General features: G+C 71.1%; 1 protein-coding gene across 2 annotated transcripts in view; it reads left to right on the top strand.

The window, feature by feature from the left end:
- Positions 1-25,590, top strand: part of PFAS (phosphoribosylformylglycinamidine synthase) — a 36,218-nt gene extending 10,628 nt beyond the window's left edge. Inside the window, exons 7-28 of one of the 2 annotated variants that reach the window (XM_074983117.1) lie at positions 289-413; positions 542-670; positions 804-935; positions 1,872-2,000; positions 2,090-2,163; positions 3,611-3,761; positions 3,851-3,912; positions 6,263-6,424; positions 6,585-6,704; positions 6,795-6,926; positions 9,535-9,765; positions 11,698-11,878; positions 12,062-12,145; positions 13,045-13,200; positions 16,234-16,353; positions 18,213-18,358; positions 18,678-18,888; positions 19,456-19,547; positions 19,624-19,738; positions 19,887-20,045; positions 20,130-20,282; positions 22,059-25,590. In XM_074983117.1, coding sequence (XP_074839218.1) covers positions 289-413; positions 542-670; positions 804-935; positions 1,872-2,000; positions 2,090-2,163; positions 3,611-3,761; positions 3,851-3,912; positions 6,263-6,424; positions 6,585-6,704; positions 6,795-6,926; positions 9,535-9,765; positions 11,698-11,878; positions 12,062-12,145; positions 13,045-13,200; positions 16,234-16,353; positions 18,213-18,358; positions 18,678-18,888; positions 19,456-19,547; positions 19,624-19,738; positions 19,887-20,045; positions 20,130-20,282; positions 22,059-22,384 — 3,190 coding nt within the window. In that variant the 3' untranslated portion in view covers positions 22,385-25,590. Of the gene's footprint in view, positions 1-288; positions 414-541; positions 671-803; positions 936-1,871; positions 2,001-2,089; positions 2,164-3,604; positions 3,762-3,850; positions 3,913-6,262; positions 6,425-6,584; positions 6,705-6,794; positions 6,927-9,534; positions 9,766-11,697; positions 11,879-12,061; positions 12,146-13,044; positions 13,201-16,233; positions 16,354-18,212; positions 18,359-18,677; positions 18,889-19,455; positions 19,548-19,623; positions 19,739-19,886; positions 20,046-20,129; positions 20,283-22,058 lie in introns of both variants that reach the window. The other variant, XM_074983118.1, reaches the window with a different exon arrangement.
- Positions 25,591-25,756: the final 166 nt, after the last annotated feature.

Below are 25,756 nucleotides of genomic sequence, written 5' to 3'. Positions count from 1 at the left end.
GCTCTCTCCTCCGCTAGGCCAGGCCGGGGCTGGGACCGTGGCCGGGCTGGGGGTCGGGCTCTCGCCGGGGCTGGGACCGTGGCCGGGCTGGGGGTCGGGCTGTCGGCTCTGCTGGGCCAGGCCGGGGCTGGGACCGTGGCCGGGCTGGGGGTCGGGCTCTCTGTGCTGCGGCTGGGGCTGGGATGGGCGTGGGAGCTGCTGAGGGGCGGGCACAGGGGACACGGGACGGCCCCCAGGTGCCCAGGGCGGGGGCCGGCTGACGGCCGCGGCTGTTCCCCCCCTCCACAGCGCCATCCAGGGCAGGGCCGTGTGCTCCCTGCGGCCCCGTGACCCATCCCGGCCCAGCCCCTTTGAGAAGAAAACCTCCGTCCGGCACGTCGTTTTCACAGCCGAGACCCACAACTTCCCCACCGGTCAGTGGCGGGGCCCTGGGGGGCGTACGTGGCGGGGAATCTCCAGGGAGAGGGGTGTCCGTGGGGCAGGGCAGGGGGGTACCCAGGAGGGGCGTCACCCGCCGGCTCTCACCCGTCTCTCCCCCCAGCGGTGGCCCCCTTCAGTGGCGCCACGACGGGCACTGGCGGGCGCATCCGGGACGTGCAGTGCACAGGCCGTGGGGCCCACGTCATCGCCGGCACGGCCGGGTACAGCTTCGGGAACCTGCTGATCCCTGGTGAGAGAGAACAGACCTACCCGCCCCCAGCCCTGCCCTCCCCTTCCCCTTCCCCTTCCCCTTCCCGGCGGTGGCATCGGGGACCCCCAGCATCCTGGCCAGCGCCCCCTGAGCCTCTCTCCTGCCCCCCCAGGCTACCCGCTGCCCTGGGAGGACCCGGCCCAGCCCTACCCCGCGAACTTCGCCCGCCCGCTGCAGGTGGCCCTCAGGGCCAGCGACGGAGCCTCGGACTATGGCAACAAGTTCGGGGAGCCTGTCCTGGCCGGTGAGTCGGGGCAGGGGCGGGGCTGTGTCTTCAGAGGGGGCGTTCCCGAGAGGCCGCGGCAGCTGCCCTGGGGCTCCTGACTCGGAAGGGGTCCCCAGTGGGTGGGGAGCTTCTGGTAGTTGCAGGGGGCTGGGAGTGTCTGGCAGTGGGGGGGTTGTGCCTGGGTCTGGGCTGGGGATGGGGGAGTACTGGACAGCACAGGGTGGAGGTGCGCCTGGCTCTGGGGCGCGGCGGGGGGGATGGAGGCGGCTGGCTGTGGACTCGGGCAGGGGGGTGGAGGCGGCTGGCTCTGGGGTGCAGCGGGTGGCCAGGCGGGGGGAGACGCCTCTGGCTCTGGGACGCAGCGGGGGGATGGATGCGGCTGGCTCTGGACCCAGGTGGGGGGGTGGGCGCAGCCGGCTCTGGGGCGCAGCAGGGGGGCTGGATGCGGCTGGCTCTGGGGCGCAGCGGGTGGCCGGGCGGGGGGAGACGCCCCCGGCTCTGGGGCGCAGCGGGGGGATGGATGAGGCTGGCTCTGGACCCAGGTGGGGGGGTGGGCGCAGCCGGCTCTGGGGCGCAGCGGGGGGGCTGGATGCGGCTGGCTCTGGGGCGCAGCGGGTGGCCGGGCGGGGGGAGACGCCCCCGGCTCTGGGGCGCAGCGGGGGGATGGATGAGGCTGGCTCTGGACCCAGGTGGGGGGGTGGGCGTGGCCGGCTCTGGGGCGCAGCGGGGGGAGACGCCCCCGGCTCTGGGGTGCAGCGGGGGGCTGCATGCGGCTGGCTCTGGACCCAGGTGGGGGGGTGGGCGCGGCCGGCTCTGGGGCGCAGCGGGGGGATGGATGAGGCTGGCTCTGGACCCAGGTGGGGGGGTGGGCGCGGCCGGCTCTGGGGCGCAGCGGGGGGAGACGCCCCCGGCTCTGGACCCAGGCGGGGGCTGCCCCCACCCCGTCTCGCGCAGGATTTGCCCGCTCCTTCGGCCAGCGGCTCCCCACCGGGCAGCGCCGCGAGTGGCTCAAGCCCATCATGTTCAGCGGGGGCGTCGGCGCCATGGAGGACGCCCACGTGCACAAGGGCCCTGCCCAGCTCGGTGAGTGCCCCAGGGACCCCCGGCTCCCAGCGGCTGCCCCCCACACCCCGGCCGGGGGTTCCTGGGGTCTCACTCTTGGCTCCCCCCAGGGATGCAGGTGGTGAAAGTGGGGGGCCCCGTGTACCGGATCGGAGTTGGAGGGGGCGCCGCTTCCTCTATCCAGGTGAGTGGGGCGGGGGGCACTGCCAGCCCTGCCCCCAGCCCAGTGCTGGCTGAGAGCAGGGGGCCTTGCGGGGCAGCAGTGGGGGGTGTTGGGGTGACCTGCTCGCTGGATGGAGGGCAGCTGAGCCAGCCAGCTGCATTCCCCCAGGGCAGGGCGGGGGGCAGAGCTGGGTGGTGGGGACCCCCTGGCCGGGTGGGTGTGGACAGCCCCTCTCGCCCCAGGTGCAGGGGTACAACGCCCGTGAGCTGGACTTGGGGGGGTCAGATCAGGGTGGTGGGGACCCCCCTGGCTGGGTGGGTGTGGACAGCCCCTCTCCCCCCAGGTGCAGGGGGACAACGCCCATGAGCTGGACTTGGGGGGGTCAGATCAGGGTGGTGGGGACCCCCCTGGCTGGGTGGGTGCGGACAGCCCCTCTCCCCCCAGGTGCAGGGGGACAACGCCCATGAGCTGGACTTGGGGGGGGTCAGATCAGGGTGGTGGGGACCCCCCTGGCTGGGTGGGTGTGGACGGCCCCTCTCGCCCCAGGTGCAGGGGTACAACGCCCATGAGCTGGACTTGGGGGGGTCAGATCAGGGTGGTGGGGACCCCCCTGGTCGGGTGGGTGCGGACAGCCCCTCTCCCCCCAGGTACAGGGGGACAACGCCCATGAGCTGGACTTGGCGGGGGGCAGATCAGGGTGGTGGGGACCCCCCTGGTCGGGTGGGTGCGGACAGCCCCTCTCCCCCCAGGTGCAGGGGGACAACGCCCGTGAGCTGGACTTGGGGGGGTCAGATCAGGGTGGTGGGGACCCCCCTGGTCGGGTGGGTGCGGACAGCCCCTCTCCCCCCAGGTACAGGGGGACAACGCCCATGAGCTGGACTTGGCGGGGGTCAGATCAGGGTGGTGGGGACCCCCCTGGTCGGGTGGGTGCGGACGGCCCCTCTCCCCCCAGGTACAGGGGGACAACGCCCATGAGCTGGACTTGGCGGGGGGCAGAGCTGGGTGGTGGGGACCCCCCTGGCCGGGTGGGTGCGGACGGCCCCTCTCCCCCCAGGTGCAGGGGGATGACGCCCGTGAGCTGGACTTGGGGGGGGGCAGATCAGGGTGGTGGGGACCCCCGTGGTCGGGTGGGTGCGGACGGCCCGTCTCCCCCCAGGTGCAGGGGGACGACGCCCGCGAGCTGGACTTGGCGGGGGGCAGAGCTGGGTGGTGGGGACCCCTGTGGCCGGGTGGGTGCGGATGGCCCCTCTCCCCCCAGGTGCAGGGGGACGACGCCCGCGAGCTGGACTTGGGGGGGGGCAGATCAGGGTGGTGGGGACCCCCGTGGTCGGGTGGGTGCGGACGGCCCCTCTCCCCCCAGGTGCAGGGGGACGACGCCCGCGAGCTGGACTTGGCGGGGGGCAGAGCTGGGTGGTGGGGACCCCTGTGGCCGGGTGGGTGCGGACGGCCCCTCTCCCCCCAGGTACAGGGGGACAACTCCCGCGAGCTGGACTTCGGGGCGGTGCAGCGGGGGGACCCCGAGATGGAGCAGAAGATGAACCGGGTGCTGCGGGGCTGCGTGGAGCTGGGGGACGCCAACCCCATCGTCAGTCTGCACGACCAGGGCGCCGGGGGCAACGGTGAGGGGGGCGGGGCGGGGCGGGGCGGGGCGGGGGCTGCTGGGGGGGCAGGGCCGCGGCTGTGGGTGACTCACCTGCCTGCCCCCCAGGGAACGTGCTGAAGGAGCTGAGCGAGCCGGCCGGGGCCGTGATCTTCGCCAGCCGATTCCAGGTGGGTGAGGGACCCCCCCGCCGGCTGCCCCCGTCTCCCTCCGCTCCCGCCCCCCCGCCGGCTGCCCCCATCTCCCTCCGCTCCCGCCCCCCGCCGGCTGCCCCCGTCTCCCTCCCCTCCCGCCCCCCCGCCGGCTGCCCCCGTCTCCCTCCGCTCCCGCCCCCCCGCCGGCTGCCCCCACTCCCTCCGCTCCCGCCCCCCCGCCGGCTGCCCCCGTCTCCCTCCGCTCCCGCCCCCCCGCCGGCTGCCCCCGTCTCCCTCCCCTCCCGCCCCCCCGCCGGCTGCTCCCATCTCCCTCCACTCCCGCCCCCCCACCGGCTGCCCCTGCTGCCCCCGTCTCCCTCCGCTCCCGCCCCCCCGCCAGCTGCCCCTGCTGCCCCCGTCTCCCTCCACTCCCGCCCCCCCACCGGCTGCTCCTGCTGCCCCCGTCTCCCTCCACTCCCGCCCCCCCGCCGGCTGCCCCCGTCTCCCTCCGCTCCCGCCCCCCCGCCGGCTGCCCCCGTCTCCCTCCCCTCCCGCCCCCCCGCCGGCTGCTCCCATCTCCCTCCACTCCCGCCCCCCCACCGGCTGCCCCTGCTGCCCCCGTCTCCCTCCGCTCCCGCCCCCCCGCCAGCTGCCCCTGCTGCCCCCGTCTCCCTCCACTCCCGCCCCCCCACCGGCTGCTCCTGCTGCCCCCGTCTCCCTCCACTCCCGCCCCCCCACCGGCTGCTCCTGCTGCCCCCGTCTCCCTCCACTCCCGCCCCCCCACCGGCTGCTCCTGCTGCCCCCGTCTCCCTCCGCTCCCGCCCCCCCGCCGGCTGCCCCCGTCTCCCTCCCCTCCCGCCCCCCCGCCGGCTGCTCCCATCTCCCTCCACTCCCGCCCCCCCACCGGCTGCCCCTGCTGCCCCCGTCTCCCTCCGCTCCCGCCCCCCCGCCAGCTGCTCCCATCTCCCTCCACTCCCGCCCCCCCACCGGCTGCCCCTGCTGCCCCCGTCTCCCTCCCCTCCCGCCCCCCCGCCGGCTGCTCCCATCTCCCTCCACTCCCGCCCCCCCGCCAGCTGCCCCTGCTGCCCCCGTCTCCCTCCACTCCCGCCCCCCCACCGGCTGCTCCTGCTGCCCCCGTCTCCCTCCGCTCCCGCCCCCCCCGCCAGCTGCCCCTGCTGCCCCCGTCTCCCTCCACTCCCGCCCCCCCACCGGCTGCTCCTGCTGCCCCCGTCTCCCTCCACTCCCGCCCCCCCGCCGGCTGCCCCCGTCTCCCTCCGCTCCCGCCCCCCCGCCGGCTGCCCCCGTCTCCCTCCCCTCCCGCCCCCCCGCCGGCTGCTCCCATCTCCCTCCACTCCCGCCCCCCCACCGGCTGCCCCTGCTGCCCCCGTCTCCCTCCGCTCCCGCCCCCCCGCCAGCTGCCCCTGCTGCCCCCGTCTCCCTCCACTCCCGCCCCCCCACCGGCTGCTCCTGCTGCCCCCGTCTCCCTCCACTCCCGCCCCCCCACCGGCTGCTCCTGCTGCCCCCGTCTCCCTCCACTCCCGCCCCCCCACCGGCTGCTCCTGCTGCCCCCGTCTCCCTCCACTCCCGCCCCCCCGCCGGCTGCCCCCGTCTCCCTCCGCTCCCGCCCCCCCGCCGGCTGCCCCCGTCTCCCTCCCCTCCCGCCCCCCCGCCGGCTGCTCCCATCTCCCTCCACTCCCGCCCCCCCGCCAGCTGCCCCTGCTGCCCCCGTCTCCCTCCACTCCCGCCCCCCCACCGGCTGCCCCTGCTGCCCCCGTCTCCCTCCGCTCCCGCCCCCCCGCCGGCTGCCCCCGTCTCCCTCCGCTCCCGCCCCCCCGCCGGCTGCTCCTGCTGCCCCCGTCTCCCTCCGCTCCCGCCCCCCCGCCGGCTGCTCCTGCTGCCCCCGTCTCCCTCCGCTCCTGCCCCCCCGCCAGCTGCTCCTGCTGCCCCCATCTCCCTCCGCTCCTGCCCCCCCGCCAGCTGCTCCTGCTGCCCCCATCTCCCTCCGCTCCCGCCCCCCACTGGCTGCTCCCGCCCCCGCCAGCTGCTCCCGCCCCCCCACTGGCTGGTCCTGCTGCCCCCATCTCCCTCCACTCCCGCCCCCCCCCACCCCTGCCAGCTGCTCCCGTCCCAGTGGACGAGGACCCCCGTCCGCACTGGCCGCTCCATGGTCCGTACGCCCTCATCTGCCCCCTCCCCCCCAAGGCCAGCCACTCCCGCGTGTGGGGGGCCTTTCCCCTCTCCCAGGGGCGGGGAGCAGCCCCAGGCTCAGGGTACCTGGCTGTGGCCCTGTGGCTCCCCTGCTCCCCACCAGGGCTGGGACCGCGGCCCCCTGCGCCCCCCATGGCAGGAGGACTTTGGCCGTCCACTGACCCCCGTGTGCCCCCAGCTGGGAGACCCCACGCTGAGCGTGCTGGAGATCTGGGGGGCCGAGTACCAGGAGTCCAACGCCCTCCTGCTGCACTCCAGGGACAGCGACCTGCTGCAGCGGCTCGGCCGGCGCGAGCGCTGCCCCGTGGACGCCGTGGGCACCGTCACCGGGGACGGCCGGGTACGGGGCGCGGGGGGCGGGGGGCTCAGCCCCAGACCTGCAGCACAGATGGGGGTCTGCTGGAGCAGGGGGTCCCCGCCCTGCCCTGGCTGTGACACCCCCTTGGGCCAAGGCCCAGCGGGGGGCGCCGTGGCCTGTGGCTGACCCCCACCCCCCCCAGATTGTGCTGGTGGATGACCTGGAGGCCCCGGTGCCGGAGGTGGGGCGGACGCAGATCAATGGGGTGAAGAAGCCGGTCGACCTGGAGCTGGAGTGGCTGCTGGGCAAAATGCCGCGGAAGGTACCGAGGGGGCTCTGGGGCCGCTCCCCACACCCTGCCCCCCGAGTGCCCCTGCCGGTTTCAGTCCCGACTCTCCTGTTGTTTGTGCAGGAGTTCGCCCTCTCCCGCCGCCCCCCGGACCTGCGCCCCCTGGACCTGCCCCCCGGGCTCAGCGTGGGGGACGCTCTCGAGCGGGTCCTCCGCCTGCCGGCCGTGGCCAGCAAACGCTACCTCACCAACAAGGTACCCGGCCCCTGGGGGTCAGCGACCCCCGGCCCCCTGTCTGTCCCACCGGGGGGGTGCCCTGTGTCCCCAGGCCCCCTCTGTGCCCCACCAGCGGGGCGGTGCCCTGCGCCCCCCGGCCCCCTCTCTGTGCCCCCACCAGCGGGGCGGTGCCCTGCGCCCCCCGGCCCCGTCTGTGCCCCCACCAGCGGGGCGGTGCCCTGCGCCCCCCGGCTCCCTCTCTGTGCCCCCACCAGCGGGGCGGTGCCCTGCGCCCCCCAGCTCCCTCTCTGTGCCCCCACCAGTGGGGCGGTGCCCTGTGCCCCCCGGCCCCCTCTCTGTGCCCCACCAGCGGGGCGGTGCCCTGCGCCCCCTGGCTCCCTCTCTGTGCCCCACCAGCGGGGCGGTGCCCTGTGTCCCCCGGCCCCCTGTCTGTGCCCCCACCAGCGGGGCGGTGCCCTGTGCCCCCCGGCCCCCTCTCTGTGCCCCACCAGCGGGGCGGTGCCCTGTGCCCCCCGGCCCCCTCTCTGTGCCCCACCAGCGGGGCGGTGCCCTGTGTCCCCCGGCTCCCTCTCTGTGCCCCCACCAGCGGGGCGGTGCCCTGCGCCCCCCGGCCCCCTGTCTGTGCCCCACCAGCGGGGCGGTGCCCTGTGCCCCCCGGCCCCCTGTCTGTGCCCCACCAGCGGGGCGGTGCCCTGTGTCCCCCGGCCCCCTGTCTGTGCCCCCACCAGCGGGGCGGTGCCCTGCGCCCCCCGGCTCCCTCTCTGTGCCCCCACCAGCGGGGCGGTGCCCTGTGTCCCCCGGCTCCCTCTCTGTGCCCCCACCAGCGGGGCGGTGCCCTGTGCCCCCCGGCCCCCTGTCTGTGCCCCCACCAGCGGGGCGGTGCCCTGTGTCCCCAGGCCCCCTCTCTGTGCCCCCACCAGCGGGGCGGTGCCCTGCGCCCCCCGGCCCCCTGTCTGTGCCCCCACCAGCGGGGCGGTGCCCTGTGCCCCCCGGCCCCCTGTCTGTGCCCCCACCAGCGGGGCGGTGCCCTGTGTCCCCAGGCCCCCTCTCTGTGCCCCACCAGCGGGGCGGTGCCCTGTGTCCCCCGGCTCCCTCTGGCTGCGTCTACATGTGCACGCTACTTCGAAGTAGCGGCAGTAACTTCGAAATAGCGCCCGTCACGGCTACACGTGTTGGGCGCTATTTCGAAGTTGAAATCGACGTTAGGCGGCGAGACGTCGAAGTCGCTAACCCCATGAGGGGATGGGAATAGCGCCCTACTTCGACGTTCAACATCGAAGTAGGGACGTGTAGACGATCCGCGTCCCGCAACATCGAAATAGCGGGGTCCTCCATGGCGGCCATCAGCTGGGGGGTTGAGAGATACTCTCTCTCCAGCCCTTGCGGGGCTCTGTGGTCACCGTGGGCAGCAGCCCTTAGCCCAGGGCTTCTGGCTGCTGCTGCTGCAGCTGGGGGTCCGTGCTGCATATACAGGGTCTGCAACTAGTTGTTGGCTCTGTGTATCTTGCACTGTTTAATGAAAGTGTGTCTGGGAGGGGCCCTTTAAGGGAGCGACTTGCTGTTGAGTCCGCCCCGTGACCCTGTCTGCAGCTGTGCCTGGCTCCCTTATTTCGATGTGTGCTACTTTGGCGTGTAGACGTTCCCTCGCAGCGCCTATTTCGATGTTGGGCTGAGCAACGTCGAAGTTGAACATCGACGTTGCCAGCCCTGGAGGACGTGTAGACGTTATTCATCGAAATAGCCTATTTCGATGTCGCAACATCGAAATAAGCTATTTCGAAGTTGGGTGCACGTGTAGACGTAGCCTCTCTGTGCCCCCACCAGCGGGCCGGTGCCCTGTGTCCCCCGGCCCCCTGTCTGTGCCCCCACCAGCGGGGCGGTGCCCTGCGCCCCCCGGCTCCCTCTCTGTGCCCCCACCAGCGGGGCGGTGCCCTGTGTCCCCCGGCTCCCTCTCTGTGCCCCCACCAGCGGGGCGGTGCCCTGTGCCCCCCGGCCCCCTGTCTGTGCCCCCACCAGCGGGGCGGTGCCCTGTGTCCCCAGGCCCCCTCTCTGTGCCCCACCAGCGGGGCGGTGCCCTGTGTCCCCCGGCCCCCTGTCTGTGCCCCCACCAGCGGGGCGGTGCCCTGTGTCCCCAGGCCCCCTCTCTGTGCCCCACCAGCGGGGCGGTGCCCTGTGCCCCCCGGCCCCCTGTCTGTGCCCCCACCAGCGGGGCGGTGCCCTGTGTCCCCAGGCCCCCTCTCTGTGCCCCACCAGCGGGGCGGTGCCCTGTGTCCCCAGGCCCCCTCTCTGTGCCCCACCAGCGGGGCGGTGCCCTGTGCCCCCCGGCCCCCTGTCTGTGCCCCCACCAGCGGGGCGGTGCCCTGCGCCCCCCGGCCCCCTGTCTGTGCCCCCACCAGCGGGGCGGTGCCCTGTGCCCCCCGGCCCCCTGTCTGTGCCCCCACCAGCGGGGCGGTGCCCTGTGCCCCCCAGCCCCCTGTCTGTGCCCCACCAGCGGGGCAGTGCCCTGTGCCCCCCGGCCCCCTCTCTGTGCCCCACCAGCGGGGCAGTGCCCTGTGCGTCTGTACTCTCCTGGAGGGGTCACACCCTGCCCCTCCGCCCGCCCCTGAGCTGCGCCCCCCCACGGCAGGTGGACCGGTCGGTGACGGGGCTGGTGGCCCAGCAGCAGTGCGTCGGGCCCCTGCACACCCCCCTGGCCGACGTGGCCGTAGTGGCCCTGTCCCCCTTCGAGACAGTGGGGGCGGCCACGGCCCTGGGGGAGCAGCCGCTCAAGGGCCTGATCGACCCACGGGCAGGGGCCCGGCTGGCCGTGACTGAGGCCCTCACGAACCTGGTCTTCGCCCGTGTCACCGACCTGCGGGTGAGTCCCGTGGGGCTGGGGCAGAGTGGGGGGGCCGTGTGGGGGAGGGCCTTGGCGCTCTGCCCCGAGGATGGGATGTGTGCCTGGGGCTGGCTGTGGGGCGGGTGGGGGGCACGGGCTGTCCAAGGTTGACCACCTCTCCCCCAGGACGTGCAGCGCGGAAGGTGTGGGTTTTGGGGGTTGTGGGAGGGATGAGGGGGGCCGTGGGTCAGCTCCCCTCTCCCCCAGGACGTGCAGCGCGGAAGGTGTGGGTTGTGGGGGCTGTGGGGGGATGAGGGGGGCCGTGGGTCAGCTCTCCTCTTCCCCAGGACGTGCAGCGCGGAAGGCGTGGGCTGTGGGGGTTGTGGGAGGGATGAGGGGGGCCGTGGGTCAGCTCCCCTCTCCCCCAGGACGTGCAGCGCGGAAGGTGTGGGCTGTGGGGGCTGTGGGGGGATGAGGGAGGCCGTGGGTCAGCTCTCCTCTTCCCCAGGACGTGCAGCGTGGAAGGCGTGGGCTGTGGGGCTGTGGGGGGATGAAGGGGGCCGTGGGTCAGCTCCCCTCTCCCCCAGGACGTGCAGCGCGGAAGGCGTGGGTTGTGGGGCTGTGGGAGGGATGAGGGGGGCCGTGGGTTAGCTCCCCTCTCCCCCAGGACGTGCAGCGCGGAAGGTGTGGGCTGTGGGGGCTGTGGGGGGATGAGGGAGGCCGTGGGTCAGCTCCCCTCTCCCCCAGGACGTGCAGCGCGGAAGGCGTGGGCTGTGGGGGGATGAAGGGGGCCGTGGGTCAGCTCCCCTCTCCCCCAGGACGTGCAGCGCGGAAGGTGTGGGTTGTGGGGGCTGTGGGGGGATGAGGGGGGCCGTGGGTCAGCTCCCCTCTCCCTCAGGATGTGCAGCGCGGAAGGCGTGGGCTGTGGGGGTTGTGGGAGGGATGAGGGGGGCCGTGGGTCAGCTCCCCTCTCCCCCAGGACGTGCAGCGCGGAAGGTGTGGGCTGTGGGGGCTGTGGGGGGATGAGGGAGGCCGTGGGTCAGCTCTCCTCTTCCCCAGGACGTGCAGCGTGGAAGGCGTGGGCTGTGGGGCTGTGGGGGGATGAAGGGGGCCGTGGGTCAGCTCCCCTCTCCCCCAGGACGTGCAGCGCGGAAGGCGTGGGTTGTGGGGCTGTGGGAGGGATGAGGGGGGCCGTGGGTTAGCTTCCCTCTCCCCCAGGACGTGCAGCGCGGAAGGTGTGGGCTGTGGGGGCTGTGGGGGGATGAGGGAGGCCGTGGGTCAGCTCCCCTCTCCCCCAGGACGTGCAGCGCGGAAGGTGTGGGCTGTGGGGGGATGAGGGAGGCCGTGGGTCAGCTCCCCTCTCCCCCAGGACGTGCAGCGCAGAAGGCGTGGGCTGTGGGGGGATGAAGGGGGCCGTGGGTCAGCTCCCCTCTCCCCCAGGACGTGCAGCGCGGAAGGCGTGGGCTGTGGGGGGATGAAGGGGGCCGTGGGTCAGCTCCCCTCTCCCCCAGGACGTGCAGCGCGGAAGGTGTGGGCTGTGGGGGGATGAAGGGGGCCGTGGGTCAGCTCCCCTCTCCCCCAGGACGTGCAGCGCGGAAGGTGTGGGCTGTGGGGGTTGTGGGAGGGATGAGGGGGGCCGTGGGTCAGCTCCCCTCTCCCCCAGGACGTGCAGCGCGGAAGGTGTGGGCTGTGGGGCTGTGGGGGGATGAGGGGGGCCGTGGGTCAGCTCCCCTCTCCCCCAGGACGTGCAGCGCGGAAGGCGTGGGCTGTGGGGCTGTGGGGGGATGAGGGGGGCCGTGGGTCAGCTCCCCTCTCCCCCAGGACGTGCAGCGCGGAAGGCGTGGGCTGTGGGGCTGTGGGGGGATGAGGGGGGCCGTGGGTCAGCTCCCCTCTCCCCCAGGACGTGCAGCGCGGAAGGTGTGGGCTGTGGGGGGATGATGGGGGCCGTGGGTCAGCTCCCCTCTCCCCCAGGACGTGAAGTGCAGCGGGAACTGGATGTGGGCGGCCCGGCAGCCCGGCGAGGGCGCGGCGCTGGTGGACGCCTGCGGGGCCATGTGCGCCCTCATGGCCCGGCTGGGGGTGGCCGTGGACGGGGGCAAGGACTCGCTCAGCATGGCGGCTCGCGTGGGCGACGAGGTCGTGGTGGCGCCCGGTGAGTATGGGGGCTGCCCCCCGACACCCCTCTCCGACAGCCCCTCGCTACTCTGTTCCCAGCCCCTTCACAGCCGGCTGGCTGGGCCTTCATCCGGGGGGAAACCGAGGCACACCAGCAGCAGCCCCTTCTCCCACCAGGCTAGCTGGACTCCCAGCTGACCCACATCCTTTCTCCCCCCAGGGACACTGGTTGTATCAGCCTATGCCGTGTGTCCGGACATCACGGCCACAGTCACGCCCGACCTCAAGTGCCCCGACGGCAAAGGTAACAGGCGGGGACTGGCTGGCTCGGGGCGGGGCAGGCAATGGGGCAGGGGCCTCTCTTTCCTCGGGTCCCCAGCTCCCATCCAGCCCCACGGCAGGAGCTAGCTGGCTCAGGGGGCCGGAGACACCGGCGCCGTCTTTTCAAGGGGTGCCGGTGGATTGATTCAAATCAAGGGAATTTTAGCTCACTGATTTACATCGTGCTTTGATATCGCGCTTTTAACTCGCCGGTTTTAACCGCTCGTTTTTCATCCTGATTTTAACTCGCTGGTTTTTAACCAGTGACATTATCCTGATTTTCATTCCCTGGGTTTTTTATACCCCTGATCGTTATTGAGATTTTCCCTCGCTGATCGGTTAAGTCGTGAGTTGAAATGGCCAGAAGCAGCCCTGGACTTCCACGCCGGGGCCGAAAACGCTCGGCCTGCGCTTTGCGGGTGCTCGGTTTCAGAGCAGGCCCCGCCGAGCTCCCTGGCACGTGGCTGTCTCGGAGGGAGCTCGCCGGGGAAAGTTCAGCGAACCAAGGGGATGAGTTCAGGGGAGCCCCACCGTTCCTTCCCCGGCTGCCGCCGGCTTTGCCTGTCTGGTGCGCGCGGACCCAGCCCTCCCTCCCCCCCCGGCGCGCCGGCGACGGGAGCAGCTCGCTGGGCTCTCCGAGCCCCTCGGTGGCGCCGAGCGGTCGCTGTGCTCGAGAGACGACCGGCGGTTCAGCCCCGTCGTGCCGGCCTGCGAGTCCCGGGGGGTTTGCGGCTCAGCAGTCGGATTATTACGAGGAAAAGCCCTTTGTGATTTGAAGCGCCGTTGGGGTTCGTTTCGTTCACCCCCCCCCCCCCGCCCCCAGCCAGGCAGGGAAGTGGGGGCAGGTGAGGATCCTGGTGTCCGGCTCTCCCCTCCCCACAGGAGTCCTGCTGCACGTGGAGCTGTGCCCGGAGCGGCACCGGCTGGGGGGCAGCGCCCTGGCGCAGTGCTACGCCCAGCTGGGGGATCGCTGCCCCGACCTGGACAGCCCGGAGGCCCTGGCCGCCTGCTTCCGCGTCACCCAGCAGCTGCTGCGAGGTCCGTGTGTGGCCGGCCGGCCCTGCGGCCCCTGGTGGGGGTGGGTGGGCCCTGGTGTGTGTGCGTATGTCCATCTGTCTGTCCATCTCTGCCCCTCCTTGCAGGAGGGGATGGGCCGTGTGTGTGTGTGTCCATCTGTCCATCTACCCACTCCTGCTGCCCCTTGCGGGAGGGGCCGGGCCCCAGGATCTGTCTGTCTGTCCCTGCCGCCCCTTGCGGGAGGGGCTGGGCCCCGGGATCTGTCTGTCTGTCGCTGCCGCCCCTTGCGGGAGGGGCCGGGCCCCGGGATCTGTCTGTCTGTCGCTGCCGCCCCTTGCGGGAGGGGCCGGGCCCCGGGATCTGCCTGTCTGTCGCTGCCGCCCCTTGCGGGAGGGGCCGGGCCCCGGGATTTGCCTGTCTGTCGCTGCCGCCCCTTGCGGGAGGGGCCGGGCCCCGGGATCTGCCTGTCTGTCGCTGCCGCCCCTTGCGGGAGGGGCCGGGCCCCGGGATTTGCCTGTCTGTCGCTGCCGCCCCTTGCGGGAGGGGCTGGGCCCCGGGGTCTGTCTGTCTGTCGCTGCCGCCCCTTGCGGGAGGGGCCGGGCCCCGGGATCTGTCTGTCTGTCGCTGCCGCCCCTTGCGGGAGGGGCCGGGCCCCGAGATCTGTCTGTCTGTCGCTGCCGCCCCTTGCGGGAGGGGCTGGGCCCCGGGATCTGTCTGTCTGTCCCTGCCGCCCCTTGCGGGAGGGGCCGGGCCCCGGGGTCTGTCTGTCTGTCGCTGCCGCCCCTTGTGGGAGGGGCCGGGCCCCGGGATCTGTCTGTCTGTCGCTGCCGCCCCTTGCGGGAGGGGCCGGGCCCCGAGATCTGTCTGTCTGTCGCTGCCGCCCCTTGCGGGAGGGGCCGGGCCCCGGGATCTGTCTGTCTGTCGCTGCTGCCCCTTGCGGGAGGGGCCGGGCCCCGGGGTCTGTCTGTCTGTCGCTGCCGCCCCTTGCGGGAGGGGCCGGGCCCCGAGATCTGTCTGTCTGTCGCTGCCGCCCCTTGCGGGAGGGGCCGGGCCCCGAGATCTGTCTGTCTGTCGCTGCCGCCCCTTGCGGGAGGGGCTGGGCCCCGGGATCTGTCTGTCTGTCCCTGCCGCCCCTTGCGGGAGGGGCCGGGCCCCGGGGTCTGTCTGTCTGTCGCTGCCGCCCCTTGTGGGAGGGGCCGGGCCCCGGGATCTGCCTGTCTGTCGCTGCCGCCCCTTGCGGGAGGGGCCGGGCCCCGGGATCTGTCTGTCTGTCGCTGCCGCCCCTTGCGGGAGGGGCCGGGCCCCGGGATCTGTCTGTCTGTCGCTGCCGCCCCTTGTGGGAGGGGCTGGGCCCCGGGATCTGTCTGTCTGTCGCTGCCGCCCCTTGTGGGAGGGGCCGGGCCCCGGGATCTGTCTGTCTGTCGCTGCCGCCCCTTGTGGGAGGGGCCGGGCCCCGGGATCTGCCTGTCTGTCGCTGCCGCCCCTTGTGGGAGGGGCCGGGCCCCGGGATCTGTCTGTCTGTCGCTGCCGCCCCTTGTGGGAGGGGCTGGGCCCCGGGATCTGTCTGTCTGTCGCTGCCGCCCCTTGCGGGAGGGGCCGGGCCCCGGGATCTGTCTGTCTGTCGCTGCCGCCCCTTGCGGGAGGGGCCGGGCCCCGGGATCTGTCTGTCTGTCGCTGCCGCCCCTTGCGGGAGGGGCCGGGCCCCGGGATCTGTCTGTCTGTCGCTGCCGCCCCTTGCGGGAGGAGATGGGCCCCGGGATCTGTCTGTCTGTCCCTGCCGCCCCTTGCGGGAGGGGCTGGGCCCCGGGATCTGTCTGTCTGTCCCTGCCGCCCCTTGCGGGAGGGCCTGGGCCCCGGGATCTGTCTGTCTGTCGCTGCCGCCCCTTGCAGGAGGGGCAGGGCCCCGGGATCTGTCTGTCTGTCGCTGCCGCCCCTTGCGGGAGGGGCTGGGCCCCGGGATCTGTCTGTCTGTCGCTGCCGCCCCTTGCGGGAGGGGCCGGGCCCCGAGATCTGTCTGTCTGTCGCTGCCGCCCCTTGCGGGAGGGGCTGGGCCCCGGGATCTGTCTGTCTGTCGCTGCCGCCCCTTGCGGGAGGGGCTGGGCCCCGGGATCTGTCTGTCTGTCGCTGCCGCCCCTTGCGGGAGGGGCTGGGCCCCGGGATCTGTCTGTCTGTCGCTGCCGCCCCTTGCGGGAGGGGCCGGGCCCCGGGATCTGTCTGTCTGTCGCTGCCGCCCCTTGCGGGAGGGGCTGGGCCCCGGGATCTGTCTGTCTGTCGCTGCCGCCCCTTGCGGGAGGGGCCGGGCCCCGAGATCTGTCTGTCTGTCGCTGCCGCCCCTTGCAGGAGGGGCTGGGCCCCGGGATCTGTCTGTCTGTCGCTGCCGCCCCTTGCGGGAGGGGCTGGGCCCCGGGATCTGTCTGTCTGTCGCTGCCGCCCCTTGCGGGAGGGGCCGGGCCCCGGGATCTGTCTGTCTGTCGCTGCCGCCCCTTGCGGGAGGGGCCGGGCCCCGGGATCTGTCTGTCTGTCGCTGCCGCCCCTTGCGGGAGGGGCCGGGCCCCGGGATCTGTCTGTCTGTCCCTGCCGCCCCTTGCAGGAGGGGCTGGGCCCCGGGATCTGTCTGTCTGTCGCTGCCGCCCCTTGCGGGAGGGGCCGGGCCCCGGGATCTGTCTGTCTGTCCCTGCCGCCCCTTGCGGGAGGGGCCGGGCCCCGGGGTCTGTCTGTCTGTCGCTGCCGCCCCTTGCGGGAGGAGATGGGCCCCGGGATCTGTCTGTCTGTCCCTGCCGCCCCTTGCGGGAGGGGCCGGGCCCCGGGATCTGTCTGTCTGTCGCTGCCGCCCCTTGCGGGAGGGGCCGGGCCCCGGGATCTGTCTGTCTGTCGCTGCCGCCCCTTGCGGGAGGGGCCGGGCCCCGGGATCTGTCTGTCTGTCGCTGCCGCCCCTTGCGGGAGGGGCTGGGCCCCGGGGTGGGGCTGGGGTGGAGCCGAGCTGCCTGGCGGCCGAGTCAGGCCGCGGGCGCCAAGGGTCTGGAGGGCCGGTCCCACCCGGCGCTGTGTCCCCAGAGTCGCTGGTGAGCGCTGGGCACGACGTGAGCGACGGGGGGCTGGTGACCTGCCTGCTGGAGATGGCCTTCGCCGGGAACTGCGGCCTGGAGGTGGAGCTGGAGGCCCCCGGGGCCAGCGGTGAGTGGGGGCCCGGCCCCGAACCTTGCGGCACCTGGGACGCAGGCTCCCGGGTTCAGCCCCTGCCCAGCTCGGCTCTGAATGGAAACGCCCGGCCCTGACCCCGCCCTGACGCCCCCCCCCCCCCCCCCCCCCGCTGTCCGGCTGTGAATGGAAGTGCCCGGCCCTGATCCCGCCCTGACACACACCCCCCCCGTAGCCCAGCCCTAAATGGAAACGCCCATCCCTAACCCTGCTCTGACACCCCCGCCCGTAGCCCAGCCCTGAATGGAAGTGCCCGTCCCTAACCCTGCCCTGACACCCCCGCCCGTAGCCCAGCCGTGAATGGAAACGCCCATCCCTAACCCCGCCCTGACACCCCCCCCCCCCCGTAGCCCAGCCGTGAATGGAAACGCCCATCCCTAACCCCACCCTGACACCACCCCCCGTAGCCCAGCCCTGAATGGAAGTGCCCGTCCCTAACCCCGCCCTGACACCCCCCTCCCCATAGCCCAGCCCTGAATGGAAACGCCCATCCCTAACCCCGCCCTGACACCCCCCCCCGTAGCCCAGCCGTGAATGGAAACGCCCATCCCTAACCCCACCCTGACACCACCCCCCGTAGCCCAGCCCTGAATGGAAGTGCCCGTCCCTAACCCCGCCCTGACACCCCCCTCCCCATAGCCCGGCCCTGAATGGAAACGCCCATCCCTAACCCCGCCCTGACACCCCCCCCCCCCGTAGCCCAGCCGTGAATGGAAACGCCCATCCCTAACCCCACCCTGACACCACCCCCCGTAGCCCAGCCCTGAATGGAAACGCCCATCCCTAACCCCGCCCTGACACCACCCCCCGTAGCCCAGCCCTGAATGGAAACGCCCGTCCCTAACCCCGCCCTGACACCCCCCTCCCCATAGCCCAGCCCTGAATGGAAACGCCCATCCCTAACCCCGCCCTGACACCCCCCTCCCCATAGCCCAGCCGTGAATGGAAACGCCCATCCCTAACCCCACCCTGACACCCCCCCCGTAGCCCAGCCCTGAATGGAAGTGCCCGTCCCTAACCCCGCCCTGACACCCCCCTCCCCATAGCCCAGCCCTGAATGGAAACGCCCGTCCCTAACCCCGCCCTGACACCACCCCCCGTAGCCCAGCCGTGAATGGAAACGCCCATCCCTAACCCCACCCTGACACCCCCCCCGTAGCCCAGCCCTGAATGGAAGTGCCCGTCCCTAACCCCGCCCTGACACCCCCCTCCCCATAGCCCAGCCCTGAATGGAAACGCCCGTCCCTAACCCCACCCTGACACCACCCCCTGTAGCCCAGCCGTGAATGGAAACGCCCGTCCCTAACCCCGCCCTGACACCCCCCTCCCCATAGCCCAGCCCTGAATGGAAACGCCCATCCCTAACCCCGCCCTGACACCCCCCTCCCCATAGCCCAGCCCTGAATGGAAACGCCCGTCCCTAACCCCGCCCTGACACCACCCCCCGTAGCCCAGCCGTGAATGGAAACGCCCATCCCTAACCCCACCCTGACACCCCCCCCGTAGCCCAGCCCTGAATGGAAGTGCCCGTCCCTAACCCCGCCCTGACACCCCCCTCCCCATAGCCCAGCCCTGAATGGAAACGCCCGTCCCTAACCCTGCCCTGACACCCCCCCCGTAGCCCGGCCCTGAATGGAAACGCCCGTCCCTAACCCCCCCACGACACCCCCCCGCAGCCCAGCCCTGAATGGAAACACCCGTCCCTAACCCCCCCCCGACACCCCCCCGCAGCCCAGCCCTGAATGGAGGCGCCTGCCCCCTTCCTGCAGCGGGGCAGCACCCCAGCCCCCCGCCAGGTCCGAGCTGCGCCTGACCCCCGGCCCCTGTGCCCCCAGCGCTGGAGCTGCTGTTCGCCGAGGAGCCGGGCCTGGTGCTGGAGGTGCACCACGCGGTGGCGGCCGAGGTCTGCCAGCGCTACCGGGACGCCGGCGTGCGGTGCCAGCCCATCGGGCGCACGGGAGCCCTGGGGCCCCAGGCCCTGGTGAGTGGGGGCGGGGGCTGTGGGGTGGGAGCAGGACGCCAGGGGTAGGGCAGGGCAGGGCAGGGCAGGGCGGGGGCTGCAGGAGGGGAGGGGGGCAGGGCAGGGCAGGGGCTGCAGGAGGGGAGGGGGGCAGGGCAAGGCGGGGGCTGCGGGAGGGGAGGGGAGGGGAGGGGGGCAGGGCAGGGCAAGGCGGGGGGCCGCCAGGGGCAGGGCAGGGTGGGGGCTGCGGGAGGGGAGGGGAGGGGAGGGGGGCAGGGCAGGGCAAGGCGGGGGGCCGCCAGGGGCAGGGCAGGACCGGGCCGACTCTGCTGCCCCCCAGGTGCGGCTGCGGGCGAACGGGCAGGAGGTGCTGGCCCAGCCCGGGGGGGCCCTGCGCACCCTGTGGGAGGCCACCAGCTTCCAGCTGGAGCGGCTGCAGGCGGCGCCCCACTGCGTGGAGCAGGAGGAGCGGGGGCTGGCGCGGCGCCAGGGCCCCACCTACACCCTCACCTTCGACCCCGCGCTCCCGCCCCCGCGGCTGCGCCACATGGGTGAGAGCTCGGGGGGGCCTGTCTGCCGGGGGGAGTCTGTCGGCTGGGGAGGCGCTCGGTGGGGTCTCTGCTGGGGGTGCACTCCGGGGTGTCTGTCTGCGGGGGGGTCTGTCTGCAGGGGGTCACTCTGGGGGTGTCTGTCTGTGGGGGGGGTCTGTCGGCTGGGGGGGCGCTCAGGGGGTCTCTGCTGGGAGTGCACTCCGGGGTGCCTGTCTGCGGGGGGGGTCTGTCGGCTGGGGGGGCGCTCAGGGGGTCTCTGCTGGGAGTGCACTCCGGGGTGTCTGTCTGCGGGGGGGGTCTGTCGGCTGGGGGGGCGCTCAGGGGGTCTCTGCAGGGGGTCACTCTGGGGGTGTCTGTCTGCGGGGGGGTCTGTCTGCAGGGGGTGACTCTGGGGGTGTCTGTCTGCGGGGGGGTCTGTCGGCTGGGGGGGCGCTCAGGGGGTCTCTGCTGGGAGTGCACTCCGGGGTGCCTGTCTGCGGGAGGGGGGCACTCCGGGGCGTCTGTCTGCCAGGGGGACACTTCGGGGGGGGATGGAGCTGCTGTCTAACCCCCCCCATTTTCCCATAGCCCCCCCAGCCCCCCGCGTGGCCGTCCTGCGGGAGGAGGGCAGCAATGGCGACCGGGAGATGGTGGCGGCTTTCGTCATGGCCGGGTTCGAGGTGAGACCCCCCCCCGCCACCCCCTGTCCCCCCCATTGCTTCTCCCCCCTCTAACCAGTAGGCCCTCTGCCCCCAGGCCTGGGACGTGACCATGCAGGACCTGTGTGCGGGGGAGGTGACGCTGGACTCCTTCCGGGGGCTGGTCTTTGTGGGGGGCTTTAGCTACGCCGACGTGCTGGGGTCCGCCAGAGGTGAGTGCGCTGCCCCCCGCGCCCCGTCGCCTGCCCCTGAGCCAGCCAGTCCTGCCCTGGGCCAGGGGAGCCGGCGCCCCCAGAGGGGCCAGGCCCTGCCCAAGGGACGACCCCCATGCCCCTTTTCTCTCTCTCTCTCTCCCCGCAGGCTGGGCGGCTTCGGTGCTGTTCAACCCCACGGCCCGGGCCCAGTTGGAGGCCTTCCATCAGCGCCGGGACACGTTCAGCCTGGGCGTGTGCAATGGCTGCCAGCTGATGGCGCTGCTGGGCTGGGTGGGGGCCGAGAGCCCCGCCACCGGCCCCACGGGTGAGTGGGGCAGGGATGGGGAGGTACTGTGGGCGGCCGTGTGCTTCTGGGCGGGGCTCAGCCTGTCCGTCTGCCCGTCCGCAGGGGAGGCCGTCCGTCCCGGGGTGCTGCTGGCCCCCAACGACTCCGGTCGCTTCGAGTCGCGCTTCGTGACGCTGGCCATCCAGGAGAGCCCGGCCCTGATGCTGCGGGGCATGGCCGGCTCCGTCCTAGGCATTTGGGTCGCCCACGGAGAAGGTAACGGCCCCCCCGGGGCTGGGGTCTGTGGGGGTCCTGCCCCGGGCAGGGGAGTGATCACCCTGCGCGCACTGCCCCAGAGGTGGGCGCATCTCGGCGCTGGGCGAGGGGTCCCTGTGTCACCGCCACGTCCACCACCCCAGAGGTGGGCGCATCTCGGTGTCAGGTGAGGGGTTCCTGTGTTGCCGGCCACCCCGCCCCAGAGGTGGGGGCATCTCGGCGCCGGGCGAGGGGTCCTTGTGTCACTGCCATGTCCACCACCCCAGAGGTGGGCGCATCTCGGCGCTGGGCAAGGGGTCCCTGTGTCACTGCCACGTCCACCACCCCAGAGGTGGGCGCATCTCGGTGTCAAGTGACGGGTCCCTGTGTTGCCGGCCACCCCGCCCCAGAGGTGGGGGCATCTCGGCGCCAGGTGAGGGGTCGCTGTGTCACTGCCATGTCCACCACCCCAGAGGTGGGCGCATCTCGGCGCTGGGCGAGGGGTCCCTGTGTCACCGCCACGTCCACCACCCCAGAGGTGGGCGCATCTCGGTGTCAGATGAGGGGTCCCTGTGTTGCTGGCCACCCTGCCCCAGAGGTGGGGGCATCTCAGTGCTGGGCGAGGGGTCGCTGTGTTGCCGGCCACCCCACCCCAGAGGTGGGCGCATCTCGGCGCCAGGCGAGGGGTCCTTGTGTCACTGCCATGTCCACCACCCCAGAGGTGGGCACATCTCAGCGCCGGGCGAGGGGTCCCTGTGTCGCTGGCCACCCTGCCCTAGACTCAGGCGCATCTCAGCGCCAGGCAAGGGGTCCCATGGCCACCCCACCCCAGACGCAGGTGCCTCTCAGCGCTGGGCGAGGGGTCCCTGTTTCACTGGCCGCCCTGCCCCAGAGGCGGGCGCATCTCAGCGCCAGGCGAGGGGTCCCTGTTTCACTGGGCCAGACAAGGTGTACCCGTGTCACCAGCCGCCCTTCCTCAGAGGTGGGCGCATCTTGGCGACAGGCGAGGGGTCCCCATGTCACTGGCTGCCCCACCCCAGAGGTGGGCACATCTCGGCGCTGGGCGAAGGGTCCCTGTTTCACCAGCCGCCCCGCCCCAGAGGCGGGCGCATCTCAGTGCTGGGCGAGGGGTCCCTGTTTCACTGGGCCAGACAAGGTGTCCCTATGTCACCGGCCGCCCCTCCCCAGAGGTGGGCGCATCTCAGCGCCGGGCGAGGGGTCCCCATTGTCACCGGCCGCCCCTCCCCAGAGGTGGGCGCATCTCAGTGTTGTCAGCAGAGGAACCAGAAGCAGTCAGTCCAATCCATCTTAGAGAGAGGGTCTCCAGCTCCCTTCTGCCCCCAAGGCTGCCCCGCTCCCAGCTGTCAGTTCCTAGCCCCCCAGCCACGTCCCCCCAGGCTCCGCTGAGGAAGGGCATTGGCTATTGGATGGGAGTGGGGTGCCGAAATTCCCAGCCCTACCTAAGCCTCGCTGCAGTGAGCAGGGAAACCGAGGCACGCCCAGGGACACGGCAGAACGACACGAGGCCTCAGGGCAGGCTCCAGACCTGAAGGCCTCTGTGGACAAGGCAGGCTGAGCCTCCCAGTGCCCCACTGCTATGGGGCTGAGGCCTCACCCCCACACCTGTGCCCCTCGGCGTTGGAGGGAAACTGAGGCACGCTTGGCCCCCAGCCTCTGCTCTGAGGGGGCCTCAGCAGCCGCCACATCCCATCTGCCGCGGAGCAGACCTGGCCTTGAGGCTGGGTCTGGGGGTCCCCCCCGGCAGTGCCCCCCTCTCACCCCCTTCTCCCCCTCCAGGTCGGATGCGGTTCCGTTCGCCCCAGCTGCAGGCGGCGCTGACCTCGGGGGGCCTGGCCCCCCTGTGCTACGTGGACGACCAGGGCCAGCCCACCCAGGAGTACCCCCTGAACCCCAACGGCTCCCCGCAGGGCGTGGCCGGGCTGTGCTCTCCCGACGGGCGTCACCTGGCCATGATGCCCCACCCCGAGCGCTGCGTGCTGCCCTGGCAGTGGGCCTGGCTGCCCCCCGCCTGGCGCCGCACCATGGAGGTCTCCCCCTGGCTGCGCATGTTCCAGAACGCCTGCGAGTGGTGCTTTCAGCATCCCCACGGGGAAGCTCCTTAGAAGTGCCACGGCGTCGGCAGAGGGCTTGCCCAGGAAGTGGGGCGACGCATCAGCCCCGGAAGGTCCTTAACCCCGACCCCACCCTGGGGGTTTGGGGGATCCTCAGGAGCTGGAGCTGCTCAGGGACCGACGTGCGGACCTCCCCCTGCAAGTGCTGATAGCTGGAGAGATTTGTACAGCCCCTTGCGCCGGGAGTACCTAATCTGTACAGCCCCTTGCGCCGGGAGTCCCGACTCTGGCCAGGCTCTGCCCCCGTCTCTGGTGCCCTGGCCCCTTTGCTCTGTTACTCGTCCTCCCGGCGGCGGCCCTGTCCGTAGAAACCGCTCCGCTGTCCCCTCGCCCTGCGCCAAGCCGGGCGGGGCCCAGCCAGTCAGGACGCCCTCCCCCCTCGTTGGCATTCCACAATCAGTGTTCCCCGTGCGGCTGGGCAGGAACCGTCTTCCTTGTCACGCAGTCGCTGGGGGCTAATAAAAGGCGTATTCAGCGTCCGGGCTCCCCTCCGCCTCCGGGTCCCGGCTTTGGAGCCTCAGTGAAGGGAGCCCCACTGCTCCGCTGGGGGTCCCCGAGCTGCAGCGTCGTCCTCGCTCGGCCTCCCCTATTGAACGCTGCTGAAATTTCAGCGACGTTTTTGCTGCCTTTTGCGTGCTCAGAAAACCGACTTCTCGGCTCTCCGAGGACTCCCGGTGTTGGGGTGGAGGTTCGGAGGTGAGAAATAACCCGGGCCAGCACCGTTAGGACGCCGGAGATCGTAGGGGTGGTTCTTGGGAGAAGGATGTAGAAATTGCTGTAGCGAAGATGGACGTCCAATCTCATTTGACTAAACGCAAGTCGGGCAGGAGACCTGCATCATCCGTGGCCATGAAGAACCAAGACGTGGCATTGGAAGCCCCGGAGCTAATCAGTCGTTAACCGCCCCCCGCTCCAAAATGCAGCTGTTTTTAAGCATCGGGCACGGGAATCCGGTGGTTGACCTCGCTTTTGTGCAAGAGCAGACCTGGTTCCGGGAAGAGGCCATGACGTACGCAGCCCTGAGCGGGAGAAAACGCAACACAGCTTCCCGAAAGGTGGATTCCCGCCAGCCCGGCCAGCTCTCGTTTGAGTGGGCGAGATCTGATTTGATTTTTCAGACGAGGAAATGCAGCAGGTCTAATCTAGCGTGGCCGGGGCGAGAAAGCTGTCTGGTATGGGTCCCCAGGGGCAGCCGTTAGCTGGCACCCGGCGAGGCGGGTGAGAAACTGGGTCACCAGCGGTTGCTCGTACGTTCAGGGCTGCCCCCGGCACAGGAATCGAGTGTGAGTGCGACAGTTGGCTTAGCCAAGGTGGAGCTCGACTGCAAAGTCCAAGGAGACCTTGGCACCGAGCAGCACTAACGGTTGGCTAGAAGGTGGCATGGTCTGGTCTCCTCGGGTTCCGGAGCCGGAGCCAAGCTGGGACGGCATAGGAGAGGGCCTGACATCAGGGGAGCGGCCCTGGACCAGCCTCCTGTGAGGAGTCGGCGGGGGAAGCCGATTTCAAGACAGATTTCCTCCCCCGGGGGTGTCTGGTCGCACCGGCTCCTGGCGGGGAGGAGTATACCCCTGAGGTCCGAGATCATGGGCGCGTGTTCAGCTTCCTCCAGAGGGTAGGGCAAGGGCAGGGGTTCTGGCCTATGACGGGTGGGTTGATTTCTGTGGCCGACCACATGCAGGAAGCCGGAGTCGGTGACCGCGAGTCATCCTTCCGCTCTGCTCGGATTCAGCCTCAGCTGGAGTCTTGTGGCCCCACGTTGCAGGAGGGATGGGGAGAAATCGGAGAAGGCCTGAAGAAGGGCGACAAGAAGGATGGAAGATCTGGAGAACGTGGGCCAGCTGGAGGGACGCCGGAAAGAACGGGGCTTGTTTAGTGGAGAGAAGAGGAGAGGGGTCATGGGGCAATTTTCAGAGGTCACGAAGAGGGGGAAAATGGTTCTCCAGGGCCTCTGAGGACCAGACAGCTGCAGCGAGGGAGGTGGAGGTTGGACGTGAGGAAAAACTTCCTGTTGGGGGGCTCAAACGCTGGAATAAATTGCCCGGGGAGGTGGTGGGATCTCCATCGCTGGAGACACTGACAAGCAGGTTGGATGGATGGATGTCTACCGGGGTGGCTGCCAGGCCAGGAGGCCGAGGGTGTGTTGCTAACGTACAGGGGAGCATCGAGTGAGGGAATGCTCGGGAGAGGAAGGGGGTGCGTGCCTCAGTTTCCCCCGGTGCTGGGTTGTCCTTTCTGGAAGGTAATCAGCTGAGCGCACCTCCCCCCACACACACCAGGTTTGTGTGAACCTAAAATGTTGTTCTGCACATGGGTGGAAAAGATAAGTGGAATTGTAGGAAATTGATAAAGGAAGCTGAGGTGCAATGAGCCGAGTCATTGCCAGGAAGGAATATATTGTGGGGGGAAAGAGTAATCTTACAATTACTGTGCCAGTGCATCCTATATTCATAATTACAGTTAGGGCATAATTAATTACATTATGCATAAGTCAGGTAGAGGGTTCATTAGATCAGCTTGGATTTGCCTGGCCTATTTCTGTAACTGAAGTCAGGACTAAGGGAGGGAAAAGGGTCTGTCCACCCCATGCATTGACCCTGGGGGCCAGTTTTTCCACCCCCCATCTCAGGAGGGACACAACCGGAAGTGGCAATCGAGGCAGGCCAGGGTCCAGTCTAGCCAGTAGACTAAGTGGCAGGGGCGTATGCTTGCTGGGCAATCTGCTTTGATGTGTTTAACATCACTGACGCTCGCCCTCCCGTAGTCAATCAACTTGGGTTTCCCTGGATGGGAGTCATGAGGAAAAACCCTGCCTAGGCTTCCATCCACTCTTTGGAACTGCCCTGATGCCTGAAGGCTGACTGAAAATCAGCCTTAACATGCCTCGGCCTGCTCTTTTGAAACTCTTGGCTGCAAATGAATTGGCCCTGCTGATTTGAAAGGGTCCAGTGCTAGTAACTGCTATTTAACGTCCCAAAAAGCTGCTGGGAGGCTGGAAAGGATATTACCATTGTCCACGCTGAAACTAGCTCATCTTCCCCCCGAAACTTGGGATAAGAATATTTATTGAGCGTGGCTGCGTGATTTATCGACAATTCTTCCGTTCCCGTTCTGTCTAATAATGGCTGGCTAGCGCTGTCAGCAGCCTCTCTTCTCCCTAGTATCCGTTGGCCTCATTGGCCATAAAGGCCCTGGCTCGATTTCACCTTGTGGGCTTTGGCTTCCCTCTGCCGCGCGCTACACGTCCCAATTGTGATGTCCATTCGTTGCTATCCCAGAGCCGGGAGAGAACCCAGGCGTCCGGGCCCCTCCCCCACCTTCCCGCAGTGAGACACTGGAGGCACTTGGTTAAAAATACACCTTTAT

This window comes from Carettochelys insculpta, unplaced genomic scaffold (assembly GCF_033958435.1).
Source record: "Carettochelys insculpta isolate YL-2023 unplaced genomic scaffold, ASM3395843v1 scaffold_0036, whole genome shotgun sequence".
In the NCBI taxonomy this organism is placed as follows: domain Eukaryota; kingdom Metazoa; phylum Chordata; order Testudines; family Carettochelyidae; genus Carettochelys; species Carettochelys insculpta.
Note: the sequence above shows the minus strand (reverse complement) of the source record. Positions and strands in the feature narration are given on the sequence as shown.